This window comes from Aspergillus udagawae (assembly GCF_001078395.1).
Source record: "Aspergillus udagawae IFM 46973 DNA, scaffold_1, whole genome shotgun sequence".
NCBI classification, from domain to species: domain Eukaryota; kingdom Fungi; phylum Ascomycota; class Eurotiomycetes; order Eurotiales; family Aspergillaceae; genus Aspergillus; species Aspergillus udagawae.
Window position 1 is genome coordinate 4,765,083 of NW_025091264.1, and position 27,519 is coordinate 4,792,601.

General features: G+C 50.2%; 10 protein-coding genes across 10 annotated transcripts; 5 read left to right on the top strand and 5 right to left on the bottom strand.

The window, feature by feature from the left end:
* Window positions 1-40: 40 nt before the first annotated feature.
* Aud_001566 (putative rRNA biogenesis protein RRP5) lies at window positions 41-5,608 on the top strand (the record flags this gene model as incomplete). The annotated part of the gene is made up of 3 exons (XM_043287059.1): window positions 41-496; window positions 552-4,979; window positions 5,054-5,608. 3 exons carry the CDS (start codon window positions 41-43, stop codon window positions 5,606-5,608), a joined length of 5,439 nt encoding a protein of 1,812 aa, XP_043142994.1.
* A 222-nt stretch (window positions 5,609-5,830) lies between these two features.
* Window positions 5,831-6,921, bottom strand: Aud_001567 (uncharacterized protein; the record flags this gene model as incomplete). The annotated part of the gene is made up of 2 exons (XM_043287060.1): window positions 5,831-6,830; window positions 6,884-6,921. 2 exons carry the CDS (start codon window positions 6,919-6,921, stop codon window positions 5,831-5,833), a joined length of 1,038 nt encoding a protein of 345 aa, XP_043142995.1.
* Window positions 6,922-8,406: 1,485 nt separating this feature from the next.
* On the top strand, window positions 8,407-9,956 carry Aud_001568 (uncharacterized protein; the record flags this gene model as incomplete). Its single annotated transcript, XM_043287061.1, has 2 exons — window positions 8,407-8,795; window positions 8,873-9,956. The coding sequence occupies 2 exons, from the start codon at window positions 8,407-8,409 to the stop codon at window positions 9,954-9,956; spliced, it is 1,473 nt and encodes a 490-aa protein (XP_043142996.1).
* Window positions 9,957-10,490: 534 nt separating this feature from the next.
* Window positions 10,491-11,558, bottom strand: Aud_001569 (urease accessory protein UreD; the record flags this gene model as incomplete). Its single annotated transcript, XM_043287062.1, has 1 exon — window positions 10,491-11,558. One exon carries the CDS (start codon window positions 11,556-11,558, stop codon window positions 10,491-10,493), a length of 1,068 nt encoding a protein of 355 aa, XP_043142997.1.
* A 1,032-nt stretch (window positions 11,559-12,590) lies between these two features.
* Window positions 12,591-16,288, top strand: Aud_001570 (cohesin subunit IRR1; the record flags this gene model as incomplete). The annotated part of the gene is made up of 2 exons (XM_043287063.1): window positions 12,591-13,086; window positions 13,146-16,288. 2 exons carry the CDS (start codon window positions 12,591-12,593, stop codon window positions 16,286-16,288), a joined length of 3,639 nt encoding a protein of 1,212 aa, XP_043142998.1.
* Window positions 16,289-17,337: 1,049 nt separating this feature from the next.
* Aud_001571 (karyopherin alpha) lies at window positions 17,338-19,331 on the bottom strand (the record flags this gene model as incomplete). Its single annotated transcript, XM_043287064.1, has 3 exons — window positions 17,338-18,249; window positions 18,305-18,814; window positions 19,095-19,331. The coding sequence occupies 3 exons, from the start codon at window positions 19,329-19,331 to the stop codon at window positions 17,338-17,340; spliced, it is 1,659 nt and encodes a 552-aa protein (XP_043142999.1).
* Window positions 19,332-19,996: 665 nt separating this feature from the next.
* On the top strand, window positions 19,997-22,038 carry Aud_001572 (telomere-binding alpha subunit central domain protein; the record flags this gene model as incomplete). Its single annotated transcript, XM_043287065.1, has 3 exons — window positions 19,997-20,263; window positions 20,318-21,669; window positions 21,744-22,038. 3 exons carry the CDS (start codon window positions 19,997-19,999, stop codon window positions 22,036-22,038), a joined length of 1,914 nt encoding a protein of 637 aa, XP_043143000.1.
* Window positions 22,039-22,872: 834 nt separating this feature from the next.
* Aud_001573 (CCCH zinc finger protein) lies at window positions 22,873-24,475 on the bottom strand (the record flags this gene model as incomplete). The annotated part of the gene is made up of 4 exons (XM_043287066.1): window positions 22,873-23,702; window positions 23,789-24,131; window positions 24,194-24,337; window positions 24,401-24,475. The coding sequence occupies 4 exons, from the start codon at window positions 24,473-24,475 to the stop codon at window positions 22,873-22,875; spliced, it is 1,392 nt and encodes a 463-aa protein (XP_043143001.1).
* Window positions 24,476-25,091: 616 nt separating this feature from the next.
* On the top strand, window positions 25,092-26,012 carry Aud_001574 (putative translocon-associated protein, alpha subunit; the record flags this gene model as incomplete). The annotated part of the gene is made up of 3 exons (XM_043287067.1): window positions 25,092-25,163; window positions 25,237-25,667; window positions 25,730-26,012. 3 exons carry the CDS (start codon window positions 25,092-25,094, stop codon window positions 26,010-26,012), a joined length of 786 nt encoding a protein of 261 aa, XP_043143002.1.
* A 319-nt stretch (window positions 26,013-26,331) lies between these two features.
* Aud_001575 (DNA 5'-adenosine monophosphate hydrolase) lies at window positions 26,332-27,237 on the bottom strand (the record flags this gene model as incomplete). Its single annotated transcript, XM_043287068.1, has 2 exons — window positions 26,332-27,074; window positions 27,135-27,237. The coding sequence occupies 2 exons, from the start codon at window positions 27,235-27,237 to the stop codon at window positions 26,332-26,334; spliced, it is 846 nt and encodes a 281-aa protein (XP_043143003.1).
* Window positions 27,238-27,519: the final 282 nt, after the last annotated feature.

The window sequence follows — 27,519 nt, forward strand, 5'->3', positions numbered from 1 at the left end:
AGGTCGCATCTGATTATCTGGTGCCCTTTGTCCATCAGCTATGGCCCCTATAAAGCGCAAGGGCAATGCTGCGGAGGAGGCAGTGACTCGTCAGCCCCAGAAGCGTGTTCGAGTTGGAGGAGCTGAACAGGGCAAAGATCAGAAAAAGCAGAGAACAACAGAATCTACCAGCGATCTTAAACCTACCGAACTTACGGTGCTGCGCGATGACGAGCCTTCGTTTCCTCGTGGTGGCGGAAGCGTCCTCACACCTCTCGAAAAGAAGCAGATCCATATCCAAGCGACTAAGGATGTGCTATTCGAGCAGAAGGGGTCCAAGAAGTCATCTGACAATTTCGCCGTTGGAGATGACGATGAAGACATTGAGATGAACGATGCGGAAGACAATGCGACCTCTGCCAAACAGTCTCGGAAAAGGAAGACCAAAAGCAAGAAGCGCGCAGAGCAAGAAGCAAACGAGAAGCAGGGTGTGCGAATTGAAGGTCTCAACTTCAAGGTAGGTCCTGATTAAGCTTGTGTTGTGGCTGTTAATACAAAGCTGACAATTACAGCGTATTGTACCGGGATCGATGGTCCTAGGCCAAGTGTCGAGCATTAATGCTCACGATATTGGTTTATCTCTTCCGAATAACCTCACTGGATATGTTCCCTTGACTGCAGTTTCCAAGAAGTTGGAAGAGAAGATTGAGAAGATTCTTAATGATAATGACAATGAGGATAGCGACGCGGAGGAAGAGGAGGACGACGAAGATTCTTTGGATCTGACCGACTACTTCTATCTTGGCCAGTACCTGCGGGCATCCGTTGTTTCTGTTGGGAGCAACGCCGCAGATGCTCCTTCGAAGAATAAGAAGCGTATTGAACTCTCAGTCGACCCAAGACAGACAAACGCCGGGTTCTCAAAATCGGATCTGGAGGTCAATGCTGCCATTCAAGCTTCGGTTGTCAGTGTGGAAGACCATGGACTGGTAATGGACCTGGGTATCGAGGGCGCAGACGTCAAGGGCTTCATGTCTAAGAAGGAGATCGACCCCAAGACAGACTATTCGAGCATCAAAGAAGGATCTGTTTTCCTGTGCATGGTCACTGGCCAAAACGCCAACGGAAGCGTCGTCAAACTATCCGCCAACCTTCAGTCTGCTGGATCTATCAAGAAATCACATTATCTCAGCACGGCATCGACAATTAACTCATTCCTTCCCGGCACTGCAGCAGAAATCCTATTGACGGACGTCTCTTCTAGCGGATTGGTCGGTAAGATCATGGGTATGTTGGATGCCACAGTGGACTTGGTGCAGTCTGGTGGCAACTCTGGAAAGGACGACTTAACAAAGAAGTTCCAGATCGGTGCTAAGATCAAGGGACGTATTGTCTGCACCTTCCCAGCTTCTGAGCCATTCAAAGTTGGTTTCTCACTACTCGACCATGTTCTGAAGTTTGCGACTGAGGGTCATGGACCTGGCACGTCTGAGGATGCACCGGCAATTTCTGCAATCATACCTGAAACCAAAGTCGTCATGGTTGATCCTGGACTGGGTGTTTACGTGCAGATGGGCTCTACGAAACACATGGGCTTTGTTCATGTCTCCCGATTAGCAGACGGGAAAGTTGAAAACATCGCACCTGAACATGGTCCCTTCCGAATTGATTCCGTCCATGAGGCTAGGGTTGTCGGCTACAGTGCTTTTGATGGCCTCTATCTACTCTCCTTTGAGAGGAAGGTTATTGAACAGCCCTTCTTACGTCTGGAGGATGTGACTGTGGGTGCTGTGGTCAAAGGGAAGGTTGAGAAGCTGTTGATTGGGCCGGCCGGGGTAGACGGTCTGATTGTGGCTTTGGCTGACGGTATCACCGGTCTTGTTCCCTCTATGCACTTTGCAGATGCGGCCCTCCAATTCCCTGAGAAGAAGTTCCGGGAAGGCATGACGATCACGGCTCGAATCTTGTCGGTCAACCTTCAGAAGCGTCAGATTCGCCTAACTCTGAAGAAGAGTCTGCTCAACAGCGAATCTGCCATCTGGAAGGATTACCAAGACATCGTCCCAGGCTCTCAGTCTCCGGGCACAATTGTAAACATTCAACCACATGGCGCTGTCGTCCAGTTCTACGGCTCGGTTCGCGGTTTCCTTCCTGTGTCGGAGATGAGCGAAGCTTACATCAAGGATCCCTCGCAACACTTCAGACAAGGGCAAGTGGTTAACGTCCACGCTTTAAGTGTGGACCCATCTCTTGGAAAACTAGCAGTTTCATGCAAAGACCCCTCGACCTTCACCGAGACATATAAGAAGGCGTTCGAGAAGATTCAGCCCGGGCTGCTTGTCACAGGGACGGTTTTCGAGAAGTCTGTCGACGATGTCCTTCTGAAGTTGGACGAGTTCGGTCTTATTGCTCGGTTAGATCTGGCGCATGTGGTGGACGGTTCTGAATCCAAGCAGAGCTCGGCGCTCTCAAAGATTCGTGTTGGCCAGAAGCTCAATGATCTTCTTGTACTTGACATTCAGAGAGCCCGCAGACTCATCAAAGTCTCGGCTAGAGCGAGTCTCAAGAAAGCAGCGAAGCAAGGATCCCTTCCGGCCAAGTTTGAGGATATCCAAGAAGGCGCCGAAGTCACTGGTTTCGTCCGAAACATCACATCCGACGGACTGTTTATCGAGTTCCTCGGTGGCATTACCGGATTGGTGCCTAAGAGGCTCTTAGCGGACGAGAACGCCAGTAAATCTGATTATGGCATGCTCAAATCGCAGATTGTTACTGCAACTGTGCACTCCCTCGAGACCGACTTCCAAAGATTCATACTGAGCATGAAGCCTTCAGAAGCAACCTCAGCTGGTCCAAAGAAACCCGCTCCCAAGCCTACTCCTTCGAACGATGTGGTCGGCAATGCTGTGGATGAAAGCATCCAGTCGATGTCCGATTTCACCTTTGGCAGGACCGTGAAGTGTAAGGTCGTTTCTGTCAAGGCGACCCAAGTCAACGTTCAACTTGCGGACAATATTCAAGGTCGCATTGACGTCTCCGAGGTCTTCGATAAGTGGGAAGACATCAAGGACCGCAAACAACCGTTGCGATTCTTCCGTCCCAAGCAAATCATCTCAGCTAGAATCTTGGGTATCCACGATGCCCGCAGCCACAAATTCCTTCCAATCAGTCACCGCTCTGGGAAGTTCCCCGTTTTTGAACTTTCCATTAAGCCAAGTTTCCTACAGGCCGCCAACCCTTCCCCGTTGAACTTGGAGCAAGTCCAGGTTGGCTCAACCTGGGTCGGTTTCATCAACAACGTTGCCGACGATTGTCTCTGGATCAACCTCTCACCCAATGTTCGCGGACGACTACGGTTCATGGACGCTTCGGATGATCTGTCTCTTTTTGCCGACGTGGAGAAGCACTTTCCGATCGGCTCAGCGCTGAAGGTCCACGTCACTGCCGTCGACACCGAAAAGGGCCGCCTAGACCTGACAGCCAAGCAACGGTCTAGCAAGCTGTCCTTGGAAGACATTTCCATTGGCATGATTCTTCCCGGACGAGTCACGAAGGTCACAGAGAAGCAGGTCATTATGCAGCTCAGCGACTCAGTCGTGGGTGCCGTCAATCTGATTGATTTGGCCGACGACTACTCGAAGGCAAACCCTACTGTCTACCACAAGAACGAGGTGCTCCGTGCTTGCGTGGTGGGTGTCGACAAAGCCAACAAGAAGATTTCCCTCTCTCTCCGCCCGTCGAAAGTTCTGAGTTCCTCACTTGCGGTGCAGGATCCCGAAATCACGTCTATGAAGCAACTCAAGGTCAACGACGTGGTTCGAGGATTTGTCAAGAGAGTGGCTGATAGCGGTCTCTTTGTAACTCTGGGCCACGATGTAACGGCCTACGTTCGCGTCTCGGACTTGTCGGACTCCTACCTTAAGGAGTGGAAGGACTCTTTCCAGGTCGACCAGTTAGTCAAGGGACGGGTCACTGTTGTTGATCCCGAGCAAGGCAGATTGCAGATGAGTCTCAAGGAATCTGTCTTGGATCCAGACTACAAGGCGCCGATCACGATGCATGACCTTAAAGTCGGTCAGGTTGTCACTGGCAAGGTTCGCAAAGTGGAGGAATTCGGCGCCTTCATTGTCATCGATCGCTCCGCCAACGTCAGTGGTCTATGCCATCGTAGCGAGATGGCTGACAAGCGAGTTGACAGCGCCCGCACCTTGTACGAGGAAGGCGACGTCGTCAAAGCCAAGATCATCAGGATCGATCGCGAGTCAGGGAAGATTTCGTTCAGCTTGAAGGCTTCCCACTTCAAGGATCATGATGAGGAAGATGAAAGCGGCAGTGACGACGACGTCAGCCTAGATGGCATGGGTGGTGTCGATCTAGAAGGTAGTGACAATTCCGAGGATGATGACGATGACGAATCCATGGGAGGCGTTGATCTTGAGGAAGACAGTGAGAGTGATGGTGAGGAGAGCGACGAGGATGTGGAGATGACCAGCGCACCCGTTAACAGAGACGGGGGCCTCGGTGCAACGGGCTTTGACTGGAGTGGAAACGTCAAAGACGATGAGGACGAAGCGATGCAGTCGGATTCCGATGATGAAGACAGCTCTCGGAAGAAGAAAAAGAAGAACCGTAAGCCTGAGATCCAGGTAGATCGGACTGGCGAGTTGGACGCCAATGGGCCACAGTCAGTTGCCGACTACGAACGACTACTGCTCGGTGAACCTGACTCTTCGCTGCTGTGGCTGAAGTACATGGCCTTCCAGTTGGAGCTCGGCGAAGTCGAAAAGGCCAAGGAAATCGCTGAGCGTGCCCTTCGCACCATTAGCATCGGTCAGGACGCCGAGAAGTTGAACATTTGGGTGGCTCTGCTCAACTTGGAGAACACATACGGCAATGATGACAGTCTCGACGAGGTGTTCAAGCGCGCCTGCCAGTACAACGATACGCAGGAGATCTACGACCGCATGACGAGCATCTACATTCAGTCAGGAAAGAATGAAGTGAGTCACACCTGATATCAGTCATGAAGAGATGTTTTTTAAGTATGCGGATGCTGACTCAATTGACCTTACAGAAAGCGGATGAGCTCTTCCAGACGGCTCTCAAGAAGAAGATCTCCAACACGCCCAAGTTCTTCCTGAACTACGCCAGCTTCCTGTTTGATAGCATGGCGGCGCCCGATCGTGCTCGTGCTCTGCTTCCTCGCGCAATCCAGTCTTTGCCCTCTCATACGCACGTGGAGCTTACCTCTAAATTCGGCCAGCTGGAGTTCCGCTCGCCCAACGGAGACGTCGAACGTGGCCGAACTGTGTTTGAGGGCCTGCTCTCCTCGTTTCCCAAGCGGGTTGACCTGTGGAACGTACTCTTGGACTTGGAAATCAAGAATGGCGATGCGGAGCAGGTGCGCCGCCTTTTCGAGCGCGTACTTGGTATCCGGGACGCCAAGAAGGGCGCTGCTGCTCCCATGGATGCCAGCAAGAAGCTCCGTCCCAAGCAGGCCAAGTTCTTCTTCAAGAAGTGGCTGTCGTTTGAAGAGAAACTGGCAGCTGCTAATGGCGGTGATGAAAAGATGGTGGAGGAGATCAAGGCCAAGGCGGCGGATTATGTCAAGTCTCTGCAGAACGCATGAGCATTGCAGACAATTGTGTAAAGAGTTTGATTTTGTTTGTACTCATTGGGTGTTATGGGGTCATAGATGCATTGTATATACAAAAGCATTCCGGAAGACATGTCTTCTCGTCAATAAGCATAAAGACTTTTCCTGTGTATGTGATGCGCGAAGTAAAACACTCTGTATTATCCGTGGCATAAAAAGGCCTCAAAAAGGGTATTACATGTCAAGAGCCACAGATCAACGTCGCTTTTCAGCCATCAGCCGCCGGTACTCTTCCACGATAGTCCTCCGCTCGCTTGCCAGCTCCTCTCTCCGTCTCAAACTTCCCACGGCAGCAGGAACATTCGCGACATCTACTCGGGCTCCCCCGCGGACCTTGAAAACTTCCTTCGGCTTCGTCAATTGCGGCGGCGCCTGAACCACATCAAAGGGGTTCGCCGGTTTGTTCATCCGGTCTCGTTTCTTCAGCTTCGCCCACGGATCCGGGCCGTCATCCTCCAGGGGGCCGTCGCCCTTCTTCTTTCTTTTCGCGGCAGCGCCCTTTTTCTTCGCCTTGCCCTGGGCAGCCTCCATCTCCCACTCCTTCCACAATTCCAACTGTTCCTCCAGTTCGGCCTCCCGCTCCTCCCGCTCGGCCGCCTCACGCTCCAAGATCTCCGCTTCCTCCTTCCGCCACTGCTCCTGTAATCGACGAAGACGCTTCTCGTGCTTCGTCTGCCGCCCCTCGCGCAGCTTAGGCAGATCCGCTGACCCCGGCTTGCCTGACTTCTTCATTCCTGATATCGGCATCTCGCGATCGACCCGCGCAGCAAAGTCTGACAATTTCTCCCCCGGCAGAATCTTCACCTTAGACGAGCGCTCGGGTTCCGCAGTGGAGGTTGTAGATGTCGCAGCATTGGCGGTCTTAGTCGGAGTCGACGATGCAGCAGTCTTCTTCCGCGACGACTGCTTTGTGTCCTCGGTTGCATCGCGCTTGCGCTTCTTGCTTCCTGTCTCGCTGGCGTCGGTTTTGGGTGCTGCTTGCTTGCCGCCGTTGGCTTGGAGCTGCATCAGCCGGCGGAAGGCGCGGGGGGTATCATCGTCCAGATCGGACTTGCTGCGGGCAAATGTCGACGTGTTTTCTTTCTTCTTTGCGTCTTTGGACTTGGGAACGGGCTTTTTGCCTTTGGTTTTCGGGGCGTTGGGATCGCGGGACGGGAGAGGTTTCGCGATCAGGGTGGGTGGGAGGTCGTAGATGCTGTGGTGGGATTAGCGCGTTGTATATAATATTAATTGTTCTTTGATACTCACCTCGAGTCATTTTTTCTTCTCTTGTGCTTGTGAGGCATGGTGGAATGTTGTTCTGTAGGTCGTGGTTGGTGGAGACTGAAGCTGAGATGGTCGGCGAACTTTTTTTCCCTTGGGTGGTTGGCGGCAGATCTAATCGCTATCGCTAAGGTACTGACTGATAAGGCCGCTTAGATCCGACAATGGCACATTACATACAATGCTACATTCAAGGTGATTGAAGCAATCTTCTATAATTCCAGTTGTACGTTATCGACTTCCATATAATAGCAGCAATATCCTTGATGATATGATGCTTCCCTAGGCAGAGTAAAATCCAGAAGCGTGCTTTAAGATCCTATATCGACCTGAGACAGAACTCTACTCACTGCTCGGAAATAGCAAACATGTCAATGCTTGACGTGTATAGGCTTGCCGTGGCTACGTAGACTAGGGCAATAATGTACGTACGATACTAAATGTTCTTCTGTCATTATCAGAAATAATCGATCTAGGCAATTGAATCGATACTGGTGGATTAATATACAGTAGTGACTAGTGTCCTTGTCAGCCATCGCGAGCATCCTTCGGGTATATACCACAGTATATCCTCCGTAAATTTATATTGCGACACTTTCTCTGGTCATGCGAGCAGAATGACTTTTCTGCTTCACTACTACCGTTCAGGACTGGGGTGGTTCGGCTCCAGCGACTGAACTGGACTAGATTAAATTCTAAATGCGCATTGATGGTTCTTAAGAGAAACGCTATTCGTGTGGCAAATGGCGCATTGGATGAGACCCAGGCAGCAGAATTTGAAATGTAGGCCACCACTTTTGTCACGATGCCTGCCAGCCTACATTGGTTCATCTTCAAGATTTACCAACACAATATCCACGGGAGCCAGCGGTTATTGGGAGCGATCAACATTTTAGAGAGCGTCCCTCCTGTCGACCAGCTGCTTGTCCATCATTTATCTCAATGGTTGTCTCCCGAATGGTGGGGGCTGTTTTTCCGGTGTATCTAAACCCCGTGTCACTAAGGATGCAGACGGACTAGCACTAACTCTGCGCTGAATCCTTCCAAATCACAGAACCTAAGCCTTTCGTGTGGAGTAGAGACCCTTAGGCTTGAAAACGCTTAGAGGCCAACGAAACTGGCACGGCTCGCCTCTTTTGACGGACTTCTGGAGCGGTTTCAAGCCTCTTGTCGGCCCACCGTCCAATCGTCGTCGCTATAGCTGCACATGGGATGGGTCAATCCAGGGTCCAAAATCCTGGCGAGCCAGTGGTGATTTGCGGTGACTCGAGACCCCAATCATGTTGACGGTTCCTCCGCTTTAGAAGATATAGCCTCATGAGGGTAGTAGTAGAAGTAGTAGTAGTATTAATTCAGGCGTCCACTTTTCGGTACAGGGTCTTGGTGCGCAATGCTTGACCTTTACCCCTCTCGAGTTATAAATGCACATGAGATGACTGTCCTTGTACGGTTTTCTGTCGAAGAATTGATGGTGGATTTAGGCGGTTGTAGTTGGTGAGATACAAGTCATGGGCTTCTTATCCGCCCGCAAAGGCCGCTCTCCGCAGTGCTACGAATTTGTCCCGACTTCTCCTCCCTCCGACGACCAAGACGAACTGCAACGCGATAAACCAGACAGTCATGTTTCTATCGAGGAATTACCTGCAGACATCTCGATAGACGAATATCAATGTTCGGGCCAGGCCCGATCTCGATTCACATGGAGCCAACGACTGGCTGGGATTTCTTCGCTCTTCTCCTCAAATGAGGAGAAGATTGAAGATGCTCTACCTCTGCTCTCACCGGCCACTAAACGCTCAAAACGCTCAAAACGCTCATATACTTCCCATAGATGGTTCAAGAACCTCAGAGTATCCTATTGCTTGCTTCTTACTTTTGCGGGGGTTTTCATCATGCTGTGAGTTCTTGTCCTGCCCTACAATCACCACCACTCATCGGCGCCAATGACCGCTAATTGTGTTGGAACCCATAAAGAGGAATCATTCAATTCATCTCGATAGCCTGCGGCATTGTGCTCTCGTTTTTCCCTGACGAATTTGACAAAGCGGCGGGCCATTGGCACCACGTGCCGGACGACGACATTTACGCAGACATCACACGTTGGCCCACCGATATCTCGCGGGACATCATCCCTGTTGGGTGCCATTCACACAATGATTACTGGCGACGGGTACCCCTGTACTCGGCGTTGCAGGCGGGTTGCATTGGTGTCGAGGCTGATGTGTGGCTTATTGACAACGAGCTCTACGTCGGCCATACCTCCTCGTCCCTAACCGCGGAGCGCACCCTCAAGAACATGTACATCGACCCACTGATCAAGATCCTTGAACGGCAGAATCCAATCACCCACTTCCACCCAGCTCTCGATCAACCCCTACATGGCATCTTCGACACCGACCCTTCTCAAACCCTCATTCTCCTCATTGACTTTAAAACCGATGGGGAGAAGACATGGCAGCGTGTAATGGAGGATTTGTCGCCTCTGCGCGAGCGCGGTTATCTCACCTACTTCAACGGCACGGGCCTGACCAACGGCCCAATCACTGTTGTCGGAACGGGAAATACTCCATTCAATATGGTCACGTCAAACTCAACCTACCGCGACATCTTCTTCGACGCGCCACTAAGTCTCCTGGCTGAACACGAGGCTATCGCTTCTTCTGCAGATGCTGACGTCCCACAGGACTCAGCAGCCACCGCCGAGCAGCCTACCGGAAACGCCGGCCAAGGCCTGTCAGGTATCTCGGCCGGCGACATTGGCCCCGACACCTTCAACTGGACCAACAGCTTCTACGCCTCTGTCTCCTTCAAGAAGTCCATCGGCTATCCCTGGAGATTCCACCTCACAAACAAGCAGATGGATCTCATCCGGGGGCAGATCCAGGGCGCCCATCGTCGAGGACTCAAGGTGCGTTATTGGGGGTTGCCTAGCTGGCCTCGGAGTCTGAGGAATCACATCTGGACCGTTCTGGCACGTGAGGGCGTCGATATTCTGAACGTGGATGACTTGCAGAGCGCCACGAAGCAAGAATGGAAGGTCAGGATATTTGATTGGTAGGATGTACTCTGTTTTATCGACTGTCGCGCTGGCTTCGAGATGACTGCTGGGCGGTCATCTTTGGCCTGACACTGGACGATAGGACATGACATTGCTGCCTGTGCCTACCTGAATGTGTCTTTGGTTATGGATTTGACTTTATGGGGTTATATTTTCTGATTGGCGACATTTGCGAGTTCACGGCGTCGGTTCCGGATGTCCAATAGATGGTACCTTAGGCTTGGTTTTCTAGTTTCTGTTTTGTCCCATTTTACGTCTATTTTGATATAGATCAATATGATTTAGACTTGAAGAATCCATATATAAGGGGATGGCTGAAAACGCTTGAATATATCTCGGCTTGGAGTAATTGTTCAGTTGAATAGATTTTACCGCTCAATGATAGAAATGCGTTGATGCAGGATGATTCAGGGTATCAATATGTATCTCATCGTAATCTTCAGCCCCGCACTCGCCATCAACGAGTTACGCTGAAGCCAAAATAACATAAAGTACTTTTCAATAAGGGAAATCAAAAGCGGAAAGAGACGAATGTCACAGACACATCAAAGACTCTTCTCCAAACTCCTTGAGAATGGTCCCCTCGTCACGTAAAATACTACCGAGCCAATTCTTGGCCGTCTCGAAGTCATTCGCGCCAAATTTCACAAGGACGAAGCCTCCTCTTACTCGCGCCGCGGTGAAGGTCACTTCCGAGTCTGCATTTGGCGGCATCTCCACGGCCGCAGGGGCCGAGGATGTCCAATTCCGAGCTCCGATGCGCGGCTGCGACGTGAACCTATCCATTAAGAACAACGCTAAATCCTCAAACACAGGACCGTACAGAATCAGGGTGCCTATGATCCCGTGGGGTCGCGTACGTTCCCGGATCAAGTTATTGTGGCTGAAGGTCTCTGAATCATTTTCCAGACATACGGCGTCGGTCTCGTCGTCTAAAATGATCGAGTCGCGGAGGAGTAGCTTCTTCCTGCCTGCGGCGTCGTGTGTCCAGACTTCGTTCTTCCCTCTCCAGAGATGGAAGTCCCAATTCTCGCCTCGTGAGGTGCGGCCCTGCGTCACCCAATCCAGCACACACAGGCTGCTTCTCTTATGGTCTTTTGATGTCCCGTCAACGGTGAATGATTGTACCTGCTCGTAACGGCTGTCCTTGAAGGGCACAGCTGGGTCTGGAAGGTAACAGAGAGCGGCTTCGCTGGCGATCTGCACATTGACTAGCTGGCGGCTCTTGTCTGTTAATGCGCGTGCTGGGGTTCCACGTTGGCCCTTGACGCTTGCAGTAGGCTCTGTCTTGAAAATTTTGGTGCTTCCCTGTGGTGTGGTCACGACGAGTCTTGTGCGGGGATCCAACGTGATGGAGACATCAATGTGATCGCCCGGTAGAAGCCCTCCGCCATACGTGAGAAGATACAGATGAACAGGCCGAGAAGAGCTTGTCAGCCCGGAGGACTGGGGCACGAAGCCGGGTGCGCGCGTGAGCAGCTTCAGTGGATATTTGTAAGTCAAGGTCGTCAGGGTCGGGATCGAAGGAGGAAGGAGAGATAGAACGACTTTGCCTTGACCTGGTTTGGCAATGGACGACTCAAAGGGTGATATTATTGGCATCGTGTCTTATCTTCTTCAAACGAGTTCTAGGCAAAGGGGATTAGGGTGTAGGGAGATAGGGAAATGTAGACAGGCTAAGTGGCTGTAACCGCATGATATATCTGTATCTCGGCGCAGACAGAGAGGACGCAATCAGAGATGCTGTGCAGAATGGCGTCATGAAGGTTCCTTTCGTGCACTCCTTCTCGCTCCAGATCTTGTCTGGGGCAGCCAAAGAGCTGTCAAACTGTCCAGTCGCTAGTCCTATCGCTTCCAAACTAGCAGCTGGAAGCGGGGTTCTATCGACCTCGTGAAACGGACAAAAGGCTGGAGTTCTTGGCTCTCAAATATTGAGCTTCAGATGCGGCCGTGATGGAGTAAATGTGATTCTCATTACGGCATGATTATTCTCTTTCTCCGCATATGCAGTAGGGTTGGCTGGGGTCAAATGTCCGTGACGCTGACCCCTGGCTGATCCCAAATAGTATGACTAAAGTTAAGAGAGCCCGGTATGGTAATAATTGGTAATTAACTTCAGGTACCTTACGTACCGTCGCAGCCAAAACATAACGGTACCTACGTTTGATATCTGAGAGAGCTTGTATGGCCTGAGGCATTACTAATTTGCCTGAGTGCCTGGGGCCGCTCAGTAAGGCCATCACCAGGCATCAAGGCGCGTCGTCCACGAGAGAGTTCAATTCCGTGTCCCCTCATTCTCTCCATCTCGAGTCCCACTCTTCACACCACATTCGGGCTTTGTATCGCACATGGTGTCATTGTATATTTAAGTGGTAAGTGCATTGTTTCTGTGTCTGTTTCCGCCGACTTTCTCGCGCGAAGCGGCAAACGCGCCTAGAGGGATTCGTAACAGCTGCTACAGCGCGACCCCGACTGATCGTTACGCCCATCGCATTCTGAGAAACATAGGGCCAACCCTCGTTCGAGTTCGATCTGTTGATCATCTTAATTTTCGCTTTTCAATGCTTGGGTCTGCTTATGCAGCTTACTGACTAATACTCTATTCTACAGCGCGCTGTATTATCACTTACAAGAATGGAAAATGAATCGCCTCTTTCGAGTCCCGAACCCGGGCTGACCGACCTCGATTCGCCCCAGGCATCAAATAGAAGAAAGTCCGGACGTGTATCGCGCAAACCCGAATTTCTTTCTCAAAGTTACATTGATTCAAACCCCGGCGGAGCCAAGCGCAAGCGTGACGCTGCCCGCGATGAAGACGAGGAGGAGGATGTTGATGAGAACGACGCGTCGGAATCAGAAGAGATCAGTGATGAGGAGCCAGACGAAGAAGAATTGAGGGAAAAGAGACGCGCTGCGCGCAAGGCTTCCGCCAAGAAAGCGTCGTCTGGGACCAAAAGCAAGAAGACCAAGTCTCAAGCGACACATGCTGCAAAGAGGCCTAAAGTCGCGGGCAATGGGGTTCCGAGTCAGTTGGCAATTCGCCCAGCTGTCAATGGCAAGAAAACAGTGTCGCGTCCCAGGAAAGTGAAACCACGGCCTAGTTTGGCGGCAGGACAAAGTGGCTTATATGGTAGGTGGCTTGCTTCCTCTTGTTTTCAACTTGCGCATCGGCTTACCATGTCTCAACAGCGGAGGTCTTTGGCAAAAACCAGACTGGCGACACTGTTGCTGCTGAATGGCTTACCCAGTATCAGAAGGATGCCAAGTCTGCGATGCACTCCATGGTTAACTTCATACTCAAGTGTGCAGGGACAGATTTGGAAGTGAGCGATGCAGATATTGATGATCCAGACCACGCACCAGAGCGAATCGATGACTTGTCGACCGAGTATCATGCGCTGGGGATCTTCGAATATCCTCTCATTTCTAAAGCTCGGACATTCAAAGCCTTTCAACCCATTCTGGAAGACTTCTTCGCCGCGCTCGTACAGACTCTTCATCATTCTTCAGTTCTGTATAAGCAGCAGGAGCTCTACGAAAACCTTCAAATATGGTTAGCTGCCCTGTCCACTTCGGGTTGTCGGCCATTCAGACATACCTCGACCGTCATCTCCCTCACAATCATGAACGCCTTGTGTGATGTTGCACGAGAAGTGATGACCACTGTCTCTACCTCCCGTAAACAGCTCGAGGCGGAGAAGAAAAAGAAGACGGTAAATCAGGGCAGAGTCAATGTGATTACTTCGACAGTCGAAGAAGGCGAAAGCAAGCTGGAGGCAATTGATGAGTACCTCAAGGATGGTGTCAATATCGTTTTCGTCCACCGCTACCGAGACGTCGACGCCAAAATCCGCAGCGAGTGCATTGCGGCTTTGGGGCGCTGGATGCACACCTATCGAGAATACTTCTTCGAAGGTCAATTCCTTCGCTACTTTGGCTGGATTCTCTCCGATCCATCTGCAGAGACGCGCTCCATTGTCGTGACGCAGCTCCAGCGTCTGTACTCCAACAAAGATAACATTGCTGGCTTGAGGTCGTTCACTGAGCGCTTTCGCCAGCGAATGGTGGAGATGGCAGCTCACGATGCGGACGTCGGCGTGCGCGCCTCGTCGATTGAACTACTCGATCTCATTCGGGATGCAGGATTACTTGAGCCTGCCGATATTGACACCGTTGGTAGACTCGTATTCGACGTGGAACCCCGTGTTCGCAGAGCTGCCGGTCCGTTTTTCGTGGCCAATGTGGAAGATGTGTTCGATTCCACAACCGACGAGGTGGGAGATGAGATGAATGAGATGTTTGGCGACGAAGACGAGGATGACTACGAGTCGCCCAAGCGCTCCTGGATCAAGTTCAAGTGCCTGGTTGATATCCTTCAAGCCTATGATGAACAGGAAAACGAATTGGCTCCTGAGCGGAAGTTGTCCACAGCGCGGGACGCACTTTCGGGCGCCTCCCTAGACTCACGGTTTGTACTTGCTACGGAGGCCATCTACCCGCATTTCGCAGAGCTCTCGCAGTGGCAATCTCTGGCTGGCTTCCTCCTCTACGACCATTCCCAGATTCCTGACGATCCTACTGAGGACAATGCCACCGGCACGATCAAAAAACTGTATAAGATGCAGGAAGGGCAGGAGGTTATCCTTCTTGAAGTCCTCTGCTGTGCGGTTAAGTTACGCATCCTCGATGTTGCCAAATCAGACATTGACAAAAGAGGTCGTAAAGTGAAGGCATTGACAGACAAGATTCCCGAGCTTCAGGAAGAGATTGCACATAGTCTTGCCCAGATCATTCCTCAATTGCTAAACAAATACGGATCGGTTCCGGAAGCGGCGTCTGCGGTTCTTCGACTTGAGCATCTGGTCGACTTGGACAAGATCCAGGATCTGCAAAAGGATGCCACCGCATACACTTCACTTCTGAACGATATCAACAAGCAGTTCCTCACGCACTCTGACCAGGATGTGTTGGCAGAGGCCGGTGTGGCCTTTTTACACGCAAAGAGCTCTGAGGACATGCGAGAAGCCCTCGAGAATAAGGTACAGGAGCTATGGGATGATATCATAGACGCCCTCGAGACTCTGTCTCAAAAGAAAGAAGTTGTTGAGGGTAGCTCGATACCGATGCCAACCCTGAATGGCCTTGCCAACACAGCAATGAGAATTTTGAACCTGGCCAGTGTGACGGACTGCACACACGTCCTTGAGAAGAAGCCGTCATCCAAGTCCAAGGGCAAGAAGAAGGAAAATCTTGAAGCTCCCTTTAATGTGCTCATTCATTTGGTCAAACGTGGTCTGCGCGAGGACGAGGAAGACGATGAGTCAGCCACGGCGGAAACCGAGTTGGTGACCAGCAGTATACGGACGCTGCTCTTCTACTTCATGTGGAAAGTACAAGCCTTAACCACGGCCTTGAGTGCAGGAAAGGCAGCTTTCAATACGGCGTACTTTGAAGCTCTGGCTAAGAGTCGTGAGGTGTTCGTTGCTAGCCTAGTCGCTGTGATGAGACAGCGCAGTGGTTTGGATGACATTCGTTTCACGGCGACCACAACACTGCTTGATCTGCAAACGTTGTTTGGTACACTTCGTCACGCTGGGTTGAACGCAGGGAACGATGAGGAGGTTATCATGCAAACCCAGAGTTTGGTTCACGAAATCGATTCAGGTACACAGGCACTGATCGCTAAGATACACGGCATCGCAGAACGCACATATGCCAGGAAGTTACGGCAGCCTCTCGAGCCTGCAGAAGACGACGAGCCTGCCTCTGAGTCGGACGTCGAGCGGGAGCCTTCGGATGAGGAGGACGAAGCAGGAGCTGAGGGCGAATCAATAGCGAACGAGCGTCTGCGCTCCACCATCCTGGCGGAGCAACGGCTGTGCGAGCTGACGGGTAAAATCGTCCTTGCCATCATAGGGCGCATCATTGACGCCTCGGGCTCGGAGCGTGGACAGTTGAAGCAGCGGCTCGTTCGACACAAGTCCCGCTTAGGCCAGAACTACCGCGAGGTGTTGTCTTTCCTTGATGAACGCAAACCCAGAGTTGTTGGACCGCGGCCGTCTCGATCGAAAGGCAAGCAAGTCGCCGCTGGAGACGTGCAACAGGACCGGGCGAGTGCTACCAAGCGATCAAAAAAATCCAAATCAGCCGAGCGAGCTGATGACGACGATGAGGAGGATCACGAACCTGATGTCGAGGCTGAGGAAGACGATGAAGATGATCTTCGTGCCCGAGGACTTGTCGAGGACGAGAATATCGACGAAGAACATGAGGAGGAAGACGACAATCCCACCGCGCCAGATCCCGATGAGGATGAAGTGATGGGAGATTAATCACTCAATGTCTCTTCAATTCTCATCCTACCGATCTGCCATTCCCCTCAGCCTTCTTGTTTCTCCTTTATGTAAATTTTTAACCTTGCACTGAACGTTTTCTTCACGATGAGCGGGTGCTTTTGCTGGATATTTCATTCCTCTCCTTTTCCCTATTAATTACTATGACGACGTCTACGTCTTCACTCTAAACCAATTTCGAAATCTGATTGTCGTCTTTGATTGACTGTTCTACTTGACCTAAAAATTTCATTCCCCGATTTTTTTTCTCTTCGCTCATCTGTTTCTAATACCTGGAAATTCGTTTCAACTTATGTCTAAGTAGCTTGTTGGAGCCAATCGCCTGAGTGGTGTCGTACCAATGCAGCTTGCCTCTTTGGAGATTGTACATAGTGGCGGTAGCTGTTCATGTTCTCTCTAATTGTTGTTGGGGACATATGACGCAGGGAAGCCGTTCGGATTAGCTGGCTCTTGGTTTCCAAGTCCGAGAAAAACACATGTTTGAAAAATCACAATGATCAATACGAACTATGCTTGGGCGAAGAGCATTTAAAAAGGTCTTTTTGCTTTTGTATTGAGACGGCATACTCCAGGTGCTGGCCCACTTCTAAAAATGAGGACGCATGAAACTTCAGCCTACCAAGGGACCACACTCGAGCAGAATCACTTCCGAAAAAGGGAATTTGAGTGAGAAATAAGTCAAATGACAACAAGGACGCCTGTGTATGAGGGATGCTTCGAGGAAATTGGCGTTAAGGGGGCAACTATAGGGGCTACATGACGGTGAATCTTCTGCATCGTGAAAGGACAACAAAGGAAAACGTAAAGGAATCATAGCTGAAAACGGATGAAGGGGTAGAATAAGACAGGGGGGGAATTAACATAAGTAAGCCTAGCTAGCAGGCTGGGGGTTGATGACAGCAAAGAGACAGAGGCATGAGGTATTCCAACGTGATTGAGGTGAAGAATCTGAAACGTTATTCCTGTCCTAGAGAAGGGAGAAAAAGAGGATAAGATACTTTGACCGCCAGAGCCTTCGCAAGACGGGTTTACATATCCATGGAGTCACCGCCGTTGGCAAAGTTGAATCCGCCAGGTTGCTGCTGGTTGGTTCCGAGAGCGAAACCAGTTTGTGTTTGCTGAGGAGCAAGCTCATCGATATCGCCGCCGGCCTCTTCCTCGTCAGAGAAGTATTTCTCAATGATGTTGTAGGCCTTCATGTAGATCTCCTCGTTGGCATTGTTCTGGCAGTCGTGGATCTTCTCCATACCACCAGCCTCTTCGATGAACAAGGCATACCGATTGACGCGAGCCTCGCCAGTCTGAGCGGACTCTTTGTCCATCTCTCCGACCTTGAGAATGTTCTCCAAGCCATCCAAAGCAACCTGGATAATCTTGTTATCTGGGCAAGCTAGGAGGTCGCACAGAGGCTTGATGCATCCTTGAGTAACGAGGTAGCGGATCTGGTCGGGCTTCTGCAGTCCACCTGAAGTGGCATTCGAGATGGCCCAGCAAGCTTCCTTGCGGGTCTTGAAGTCGCCGTTGGCAAGTAAGTTGATCAGAGGAGGGATAATACCAGCATCAATCACGGACTGGATCTGGCTAGAGTTGCCGGCGGTGATGTTGGAGATGGTCCAGCAGGCTTCCTTGCGAATGCCATCCTTGGTGGAACTCAAGAGAGAGAGGAGGGCAGGGAGAGCTCCGCAGTTGATGATAACCTGAGTCTGCACATCATCACCAGTAACAATGTTTCCAACAGAGCGAAGGGCTGGGGTCTGAACAGAGGTAGAAGCGTGCATGAGCAGCTCAACCAGACGACGAGGGATGCCGGCCTCGATGACCGCCTGAATCTTATCGTTGGAGCCGTCAGACAGGTAGGAGATGGCCCAGCAAGCATCAATCAGGACCTCGTCATCGAGCATATAGATGAGCTTGGCAAGCACAGGAAGAGCAGGGGCAATCTGGGAAGCGTTAGAGAATAAGGTCGTAATTATAGCATAACTTGGGAGAACATACTGTAGTCCAATCGGGCTGGGGCGTCTTGCCACGGCAGAAGTTGCTCAGAGTCCATGTGGCGTTTCTCAGCATGCTCAGCTTCCGGCCATCGTTGATGAGGTTGAGCAGAGGACGGAGGGCACCAGCATTGAGCACAAAATCACGGCACTGAGGGCTATCGCCGGCAATGTTACCAAGAGCCCAAACGGCCTGTTCCCGAACATCGGGTTCGGGGCTGCTGAGAAGCTCAACGAAAATGGGCACAGCACCAGCTTCAATGACAACCTGTGTCTGCTGGGCGGAACCAGACGCAATGTTGGTCAGGGCCCAGGCGGCCTCGAACTGCACAAGGGTGTGAGGGGAGCGCAAGAACTCCACAAATCGGCTGACAACTCCGGTCTCGATCACGCGTTCAATAGGAGGGTTGCGCTCCTTGGAGAGCAGCTTCCTGAATTTGGTTGTAGCTTGGATCTGCGACTCAATCTGGTCGGAGAAGACACCCTTGACCATCTCCGGGAGCTCCACGTTGAGCTAAAACAAGAATTTTCATTAGCCATCTATCCATTTTTCGTGCAACCAAATAAATAATGCTGCGTTGAATTGAGTCGAAAAGTCTCGTGTGCGCCCCTCGATGGTCAATTGAGAGGGCGGATCCCACTTAGCCCAGCAACCGGGGGCGGTGAAAAGGCCGTTGTGGAGCGTATAGTGAACAAAAACAAATAAAGAACAGTGATGAGTCTGGAGACGGGGAGAAATAGAGAGAGATAAAGGGTGCAGAACACAACTCATAAGATATAGAGAACTGACATACCTCACTCTCAATAGCACTAGCTTCATCGTCACTCTCGGTGGCGGCCATGCCACCTCCTACGCCAATCCCGCCATCCCGGGTCTGAATACCTCTCCTCTTGGCCAAGTTTTCTTCTCTCTTCTGCTTTCGGATCTCGACCTGTTGCTCTTCACGACGACGACGAAGCTCGTCAGGCCGGAACTGGTTCCTGGCCTTGAACTGGGTGCGACGATGCTCGGGGATATAGCGTTCGGCCATGGTTGCTTGGGACACAGAGGGGTGAAAACAAAGCGCACCAAAGAAAGTGGGGAGCGAAGCTGAGATGAGGAAAAGATCTCAGAGAAATGAAGGAAAGAAAAAGAAGCTCTGAGATAACAGCTCTTGACAAAAAAAGGTCAGAAGAGAAGAAATAGACTTTTGAGTTGTTGAAGACAAAAGGCGTCTTTTTTGGAGGAGAGAGAGATAAGATGGAGGAATGCGTCTGTCTGTAGAAGATGAAAGGTGTGTGAGGGGAGGGGAAAAAAGTTAAGTGTAAGGCCGTGTCTTAGCGCCAGTGTTCGTCCCAGGGATTCCAGAAGAGGAATTTTTGGCTCAGGTCACGGGACCTATTCTGGCCTGAGGTTTCACTTTTGCTCCTGCCAAGCGCCACATCCGCCCTAATCGCATAAAGACGCGTCCATATTACGGAGTAGATAACTATACAATCAACAGTTTCCATATCATGTTTGGATAAACCCAAGCTTGAGCTCTAGCATCAATTTGGATAAGGAATTTGGAAAGCACTTGGCTTCGCTGCCAAACATAGCCCATGTCATTCTCGATTTAGCAGAGCTTACTGGAGCTCATTTAGCAACCAACCCAGAATCCATTTTCTACAGCAGCATGCACATTCGCTCTGCATCATAAAATCAACATTTGAAGAAATGGTCAACGAGTCGGCTGCTCGCCACGTCGGAATACCTACTGCCCTGTCCTCTTCGGGGCTTGTAAGTGTGATTGGAGTGGTGGTGGACGTCTTCAGGGGAGCCTTCCAGTCAAGTCGCTCCTGGTGTATCACATTCACCCTCAAAGACACTGACTTTGGAAACGGACACGTCTGGGATGGGCTGAAGATCAAGTACTTCAAAGATAATCAAAGTCAACTCCCGCCTGTCCGAGTGCATGATGTTATCCTATTACGCAACATCACTGTAAGCGGTTTAGCACTATGAACAGTACAGCATTACTGACGGACTGACCTGCAGATAAGAAAATTTAACGGAAGACCTCTAGGTGTTGCACCTGATGAGACTACTATCCCGTGGGCAATATTCCGTCCAGAGCCAGGCTTTGTGGACATTTCTCCCATCTGTGGTCCGGTTCCCTTTGAGCCGTCATATTCGGAGAAGTCGTACGCATTGTCTTTGATAGACAAGAGTTCTAAATTCAAAACCTTCCGCAACGCTTCAAATGAGAAAACTGCTCCTCCGACTCTACATTCAGTGAAATCTGTAGTCTCTGCACCCCAGTCAAATGCCAATCGAAGGTTTTCCCTCATCAAAGATGTCGAAGTAAAAACATACGTGGATCTCACCGGTGAAATAGTCAAGATTTTCACCAATGATAGCGACAAGGTCGCTCTTTATCTTACTGACTACACCACGAACGAAGGGCTTCACAACTACACCATTGACGCCAACAAGGCTCGTGAAGGAGATGAGTATGCTTACCTACAGCACTCCAAGAAACAATGGCAAGGTCCTGCTGGTCGCATGACTCTCCAGATAACTCTTTGGGATCCACATGCTTCCTTTGCCCGAGAACATCTCAAGGAGGGCAGCATTGTTCGATTGAGAAATGTCCATATTAAGCGAAGTCGCATAGAAGGGGCTCCATTGGAAGCGGCTATGCACTGCGATCGTCAGCACCCCGATGAAATGAACATCCGTTTGATCGACGCTGAGAACGATGAGCGCGGCCGAGAGTTGTTGCGTCGCAGAAAGGGTTATTGGGAGAGCGACCCGCGAAAGCGGAAAGCTGAAGAGATGGAGGAGACGTCTTCCCGTCGCAGCAAGTCCCAGAGAAGCCAAAACAAGACAGCGAGAGCGAAAAAAGAAGAAGGTCAAACCTCGCTCTCTTTGTCTAAAAAATATGAAATCAATAAGACTAGTAAGTTCATCCCCTTCCAGACTGCAACGACCAAACCTAATCAATGTCTGGAAACAGTTCAGGCATCAAACCCATCCATCAGATGCACGAGTCTTGCGGACATCTTAGACGGCGAGTCTCACGAAAATATCTCGCCTAACCAGATTGAATATCGCATTCCTTTTCAAAATGTCTGCTACCGAGCGACTGTTCGTGTGGTTGACTTTTTCCCTCCAAAACTGGAAGATTTCGCCGTTCCAGAAGAGTCGGATCATAAGCCGCGTCCTGACGCCGAGGTAGATGAACCACACAAGTCCCATAGTCCAGATCGTTCAATTAGATGGCAATGGCGGTTCTGCCTTTTGGTTGAGAATGTACCGCCTCATCCATACGGGAAGTCCAGCCAGCGAATGAAGCTATTCGTTTCTGGAGCTGATGCTGAGTATCTGCTCAAGCTTGACGCCGCCGAGTAAGTCGTCACCATATTGCATTCTTAGATACAGAAGGAGAGACTTCGGATATTCTAATTGTACGTTCATTCAGTTTGCGGGAAAATCTTTCCAAATTAGATCGGCTAAGAGAAACGCTGGTCCACCTTTGGGGTAATCTCGAGAGACGGAAACAGGAAATTGCTAGCAAGGATGGCTCGAATTCTCAAGCCCTGGGTCCAGTTTCTTCACGCCCGTTTACTTGCTGTATCAAGGAATACGGAGTCAGATGTAGTCATGAGAAGGCCACAGATGCTGGTGAGATGGACGACGGCACTGTCTGTAGTCACGAGACCTGCTTTGGCTGGGAGAGACGATTCGCCATGTTCAATACAACTATCCATACCTAGCGGTCTGGTATTCCGACTTCTAATTTTGAAATACATTCACCTTGGAGATTCGGTGGGGATGCACCTGGATACCATTTCTGTCCAGGGCCATCGAAACCCTGTTATCCTACAACACGCCGTCGCATAATGATCCTTCATGGCTAATCATGATTCTGGAAATGCCATTACTTTGTCTGTCTTATCTACCAAAAAATGCTCGTCTCACCCGTAACTGGTTACACGCTTGGCCTACATTGAAGTCTAGCGATGGGCTCCTAGATACTTAGGTCATCCTTTTGATCATGTCGCTTCCTGAAGACCGCGCTGTTTTGGGTATGTGATACTCTTTCAACTTTAGCATCTAGGGCTGGGAAGAGAATCTTTGTGATAATGGTTGTTGGACACTTAATTCAATTCATGGAAGCTATTGTGGCAACATTCTCAAGTCGTTTCCTGGGCGATTAAACTCAAGTTTGGTTTATTCCTTGAAGATAACGTGGTGATTCCGGGGCATCATATATTCATAGATACATACAATGAGCTGAGGCCTAGCTAACGAACAAACTCAAGTTAAAGGCAAATGCCAAGGGGACATCAAGTGATCCAGTTCGGGATGCGAGGCAAAAGAAGAGACTGGATCAATCGACATGACGAAAAGTAAATGCCACCATTGCATCAAGACCAACCACAAAGAAATTCCCGGTATCCATATTTCACATTCAATGTCATAAGCAGCAGAACTCGATTACGCCGTATCAACCTTGCAACTCCAGAAGCATCCCGGTGTTGTACCGCACATGTGGCCACAATTGCACAGATTGCGAGCCTGTCCAAGACCGTAACGGCGAGGCTTGATCATATTTTGGTGACCTTGACAATTGTCGTATCTACTCCATGGGCGGCGGCATCGAATCGGCAAGTCGAGCCCCAGACGCAGTCCTTCTTGCCTGGCTCGCTATGAGGGCAACGATGCCCGTACATACAGTCAGGATCATCGCAGTCAGATTTGTAGCGGCAAGGCGTCATGCGTGCAACGACCGTAAGGATATGGTGCTCGCTTTTGGTTAATTTGCGTGAGTGATCATGATGGCAATCCTCAATGGGACATTCGCCCTGTAAGTAGAAATAGTTGCAAAGCTTTAGCTTTTTCATGCGGTTCAAATCATCCTTGGGGATTGACTTGATATCAAAGCGATCGACACGCTGGCCGTACTTGTTCCGTTCCACGACCTTGGGAGGGGGAGAACTTGATGACTTAGAGCGAATGGAGCGAACGACCGGTTGGAATTCTTCGGATTTTGGCATTATCCTCGAGGAGTTCGACAAGGCAGGACTATTACTTGTCATCGTGGTATTTGTGGACGTTTTCGAGAGTGGTGTTGCATGCTGAACTGGCGATGGTGTAAGGGAGGAAGGGGGCTTGGTGACAACTGCAGCTTCCTGAGGAGCCGACGCCGATGCAATGCTCGTCTCTCGGAAGATATGAGTAAATTTTGCGACCCTATAGGATGGCTTCATCGCCTTCATGCCTCCCTGCAATGGAACGCCCTCGATGAGAGTCACCCTCCCTATGTACTTGTAGTCCACCATTGTTTCTCTGAGAAACCGAGCATATGCATCATCTTGTGAGCAACCGAGCAAGATCTGATGACAATGGCAGTTGTTTAGATTGCGCTTGAAAATCTCTGGCCAGCCACCGTATTAGAACCCACCACAGAGCCAATCGCAGCGTGAAAGCAGGCTGCACGAGGCAATCAGGACTGACACATACCTTCGATCTTATCACTCGCTTTATTCTTGCCAGCGCCAACATCGATGATATCAGAAAGCAAACTATTGCTATTGAAGCCTCGGACAAATCCCTCAAGTACCGAGAGCTCTGTTTTGATTCCTCCTTGAATGCAGAGGTGGGCCAGTCCCTTGACATTCATATAGATCATTGTTACGATCTTGGGTGAGGCAATGTTTGGGAAATGGGTGGTAATGTAGTCTTGCAATGCAGTTGAGAGCTCTTTTGCTGCATATTTTCCACCTTGTTCACCCTGCTCCAGAAACTCCTCCTTGAAAATGAGGCCGTGTCCGTCCAGGAGTACAATCATAAAGGGTTCACGATGCTACAATAATGGCAGAGATGTTGTTAGAAGGAGACTAAACTGAAGGCTTTGTCGTAGCTCACCATGAGTTCGTTCATTCGGGTGATTTCATTCATTAACTCCATTTCATGGATCTGAATCTCACGATTAAAATGCTTCTCGCGTTCATGGTCAAGTTTCTGGCGCTGAAGAGCATTTTCAAGCTCTACCACTCGTCGCAGAAGCTCCTAGTTTAAGAAAGAAAACAGTCAATATGAAGACTTAAGATGAAGTGAAGCTGAGATGATTACCTCAATCAGGCTGTTCTTGGTCTGCTCTATAGACATCACCTGTCTATAGCGCTCAGCGTAGGCCTGAGCTTCCATGGTGAACTATGGCGGGTCCTATGGATAAGGTAGTAAGATAGCTCACTGCGCCGAGAAATATAGATGGTAGTACGGAGTACGGGGTATTAGAAGAGTAAAGAAAGGGCTAGATATGATGCAGAAGTAATCAGATCTAAAAGTACTTTATTTTGTGTTACCATTCACTGTTCTAAAGGAAGGTTGTAGGGGTTGGCAACAGGAATCTAAAAGCGTTGAAATTCACTAGAGTCAAGTTTCACCTTGATGACTCTCAATGATAAATATTCAATGAGGGAAAACATGAAATATTTACAGTTGCTTTTCGCTTTCTTTGTGTTACATTAGAATTTAGCAATGCAGAGCAAGAAGTAAAGTATGGTACTTTAAACAGTTGATAAACTGGCAGGAAAGGGATCTAAGCAACGACCAATCAGAAGCTGCATGCTGCCTTTAGATGAGTCAGCGAGCGCATGGGGAAGTTCCCAACTTGTTGACTACGTGGAGAAAAAGCACCTCAATTCCCCCCTTCCACTATCCTACCATTTCCACTCCACTTCCCTTTCCTCTTCATCCCCTCTCTTTCTTTCTTCTTTGTTTTATTTCATTCTTACCTGTCTGAGTACAGTCTTCTACTACCATGGCTCGTTTCGGTCTTCTCTCGCTGGCATTGTTCTCTGTCCAGGCCCTCATCGGCGGTGGTCTCGCAGCTGTATGTCGCGAATTGTAGTTTTGCTATCATTCTAGGTCAATTGAGTTACTTACATAAATTTGCCATCCTCCAGGACGCTGCCGAGAATGCGCAGGACATCCCCGAGGTCCAAAATTTGGCTGTATCGGCGGAGGCTTCCTTCCCTGCTTCCGAGATCTTCGGCGTTAAGCTTGTCAACGGTCACCCAACACAGGCATTGATCACTTTCACCAATGACGAACCTGCTCCTGTGACCGTCAACTTTATTGGTGGAACTTTGTCGACTCTCGATGAAAAGAGCCAGATTGTTCGCAATCTGACTGCCACCAGATATGGTCTTGAGATCCCCGCTGGCCAGAAGGAGAGTGTTAGCTACAGCTTCGCCACTGAAATGCACCCTCAGGACCTGAGACTTAGCATCGCTTCCATCATTTCCGACAGCGAGGGTAGATTCTTCACTGTCTACGCCCACAATGGCACCGTCAGCGTGGTCGAGCCCGAGACCAGCATCTTCGATCCCCAAATGTGAGCTACTCCAAAATCCCGTTCGCGGTCAGGTACAGTTGGCTTATTGTTTATGACCTTAGTATCTTCCTCTACTTCTTCCTTCTGGCTTGTTTCGCTGGTACAGTTTACTTCTTCTACACCGTCTGGATTGCGCCATACTTCCCTCAGAAGCGCAAGGGCGGAAAGCCCGCCGAATTCTCCAAGAAGTCTTCTGGAGCGTCTAAGAAGGCCGAAGAAGGACCTAGCAGCCCCGCTGTTTCCTCCGCTACCACCTACAACGCCGAATGGATCCCAGCTCACCACATCAACCGCCCTGAGGCCAGAAAGGTCAAGGGTAGCTCCCGGTCCAAGAGTCGTGCCTAAAAGCCTCGAGGCGGATACGGTGGCTTTGAGATTGATGATACTTAGTCGCTGCGTACAGGCCGTCTATGGTCTCGTTGGCGTAGGCCATAGTGGACCGACTCGAGGCAAGAGATTACTGAGAATGTAATCGGCCAAGAGGTTCAGGTGGCTTCTGTCCAGGATAGTAGGTGTATATTTATGATAGAAACTGTTGGCATCTGAAAGCTGAACCTGTTACTACCAATCAAATTACTATACTGGAGCTCATGCCCAACAAGCTGACGATTTCGGCCGTTTATGACGTACGATGGAAACTAAGAAATGATGAAACCCCTAAAACTCAAAGTTGTTTCCATCCCTTGAACTCTGCCTCAAGGTGGCTTTTCAACTCGGCGAACCTATTGCCGAAATCCTTCCCGCATCGCCAACATTTGAAGTCTCTCCGTAGATACCCTTCTCTGTCCGGATGTCGTCTCGCATCATCTTTGGCGAGGGGGAAATCCTCGATATCGACAAAGAAAGGGGTCGAGAAGCTATTATAATGCTTCCTGTGCTTCAAGCGATCGCTATACCGGTCCACGGAGATGATATGTATGTGTAGATGATTCATAGACGGGTGCGCGTGGATACCACACATGACCTCTTTCTCCCAATCTCTCCCGTGTGGTAGCACATCAGGCGGTGGGTCTGCATTTAAAGCATCCTGTCTCTCTTTGTCCTGGGCTGAATCTTTCCCGTACTTGCGTCTCAGCTCGGCCGCAGCCAAAGTGCGAAGCTTCCTCGTTTCGGCCTTGACTTTGCTCAGGAATTCTGGATCTTCGAAGGCCTCAAATGGATGAAGCCGCGTTTTAGCTGGGTCACGAGGAAGTAATAGCAAATGTAACGTAGATTTGGGGAACATGTCATGAATTACGACAAAATCAGCGTTGTAGTATACCACGACGTTGGACGGGTATGACTCTGGCTTTTCGATGTAGGCGCCCAAACCATCACGCGCGCCAAACCTCTTCTTTATATTCGTTTTTGAGGGGGGATGGCTCGCTTGTTTCGGTTGCTTGTTCTTGGGTGATAGAAGCTCCGAGACTGGGATTCAAGTCAGTTGGACTTTTTCGTGGAAAAAGGGGATCAGGTCACGCATGGTACAGGCATCTCGCTTCGCTGGCTTCTCTGGCTTTTCTGCCCGTGATGTGGAAGTCATCGCCTGCGCGGCTTGCTCTGTTTCGAGGATTGGTGATTCACCCGACATTGTGATCACGAATGTGTTTGAGTTATATAGACTTGCGCCAGAGCGGACTACCAGTGAACAACCTTAAAGCATCCACTATCGGTTGATCTTTGGCCATGATCGTCCCTGATTCACTAGCAATACCAAGATGCGGAGAGCGGGAAGGTTTGCGGTCCCCGCAGCTCCTGATAAAAGTAAGTGGTTCTAGTGCGGGACAGCCTTTTTTGCCCGCCAGCAGATCAAGACCGTCCACGCCGTTCGGCATCCCTGCGATTCAATCACTGAGTTGCTCCACGGGCGTCT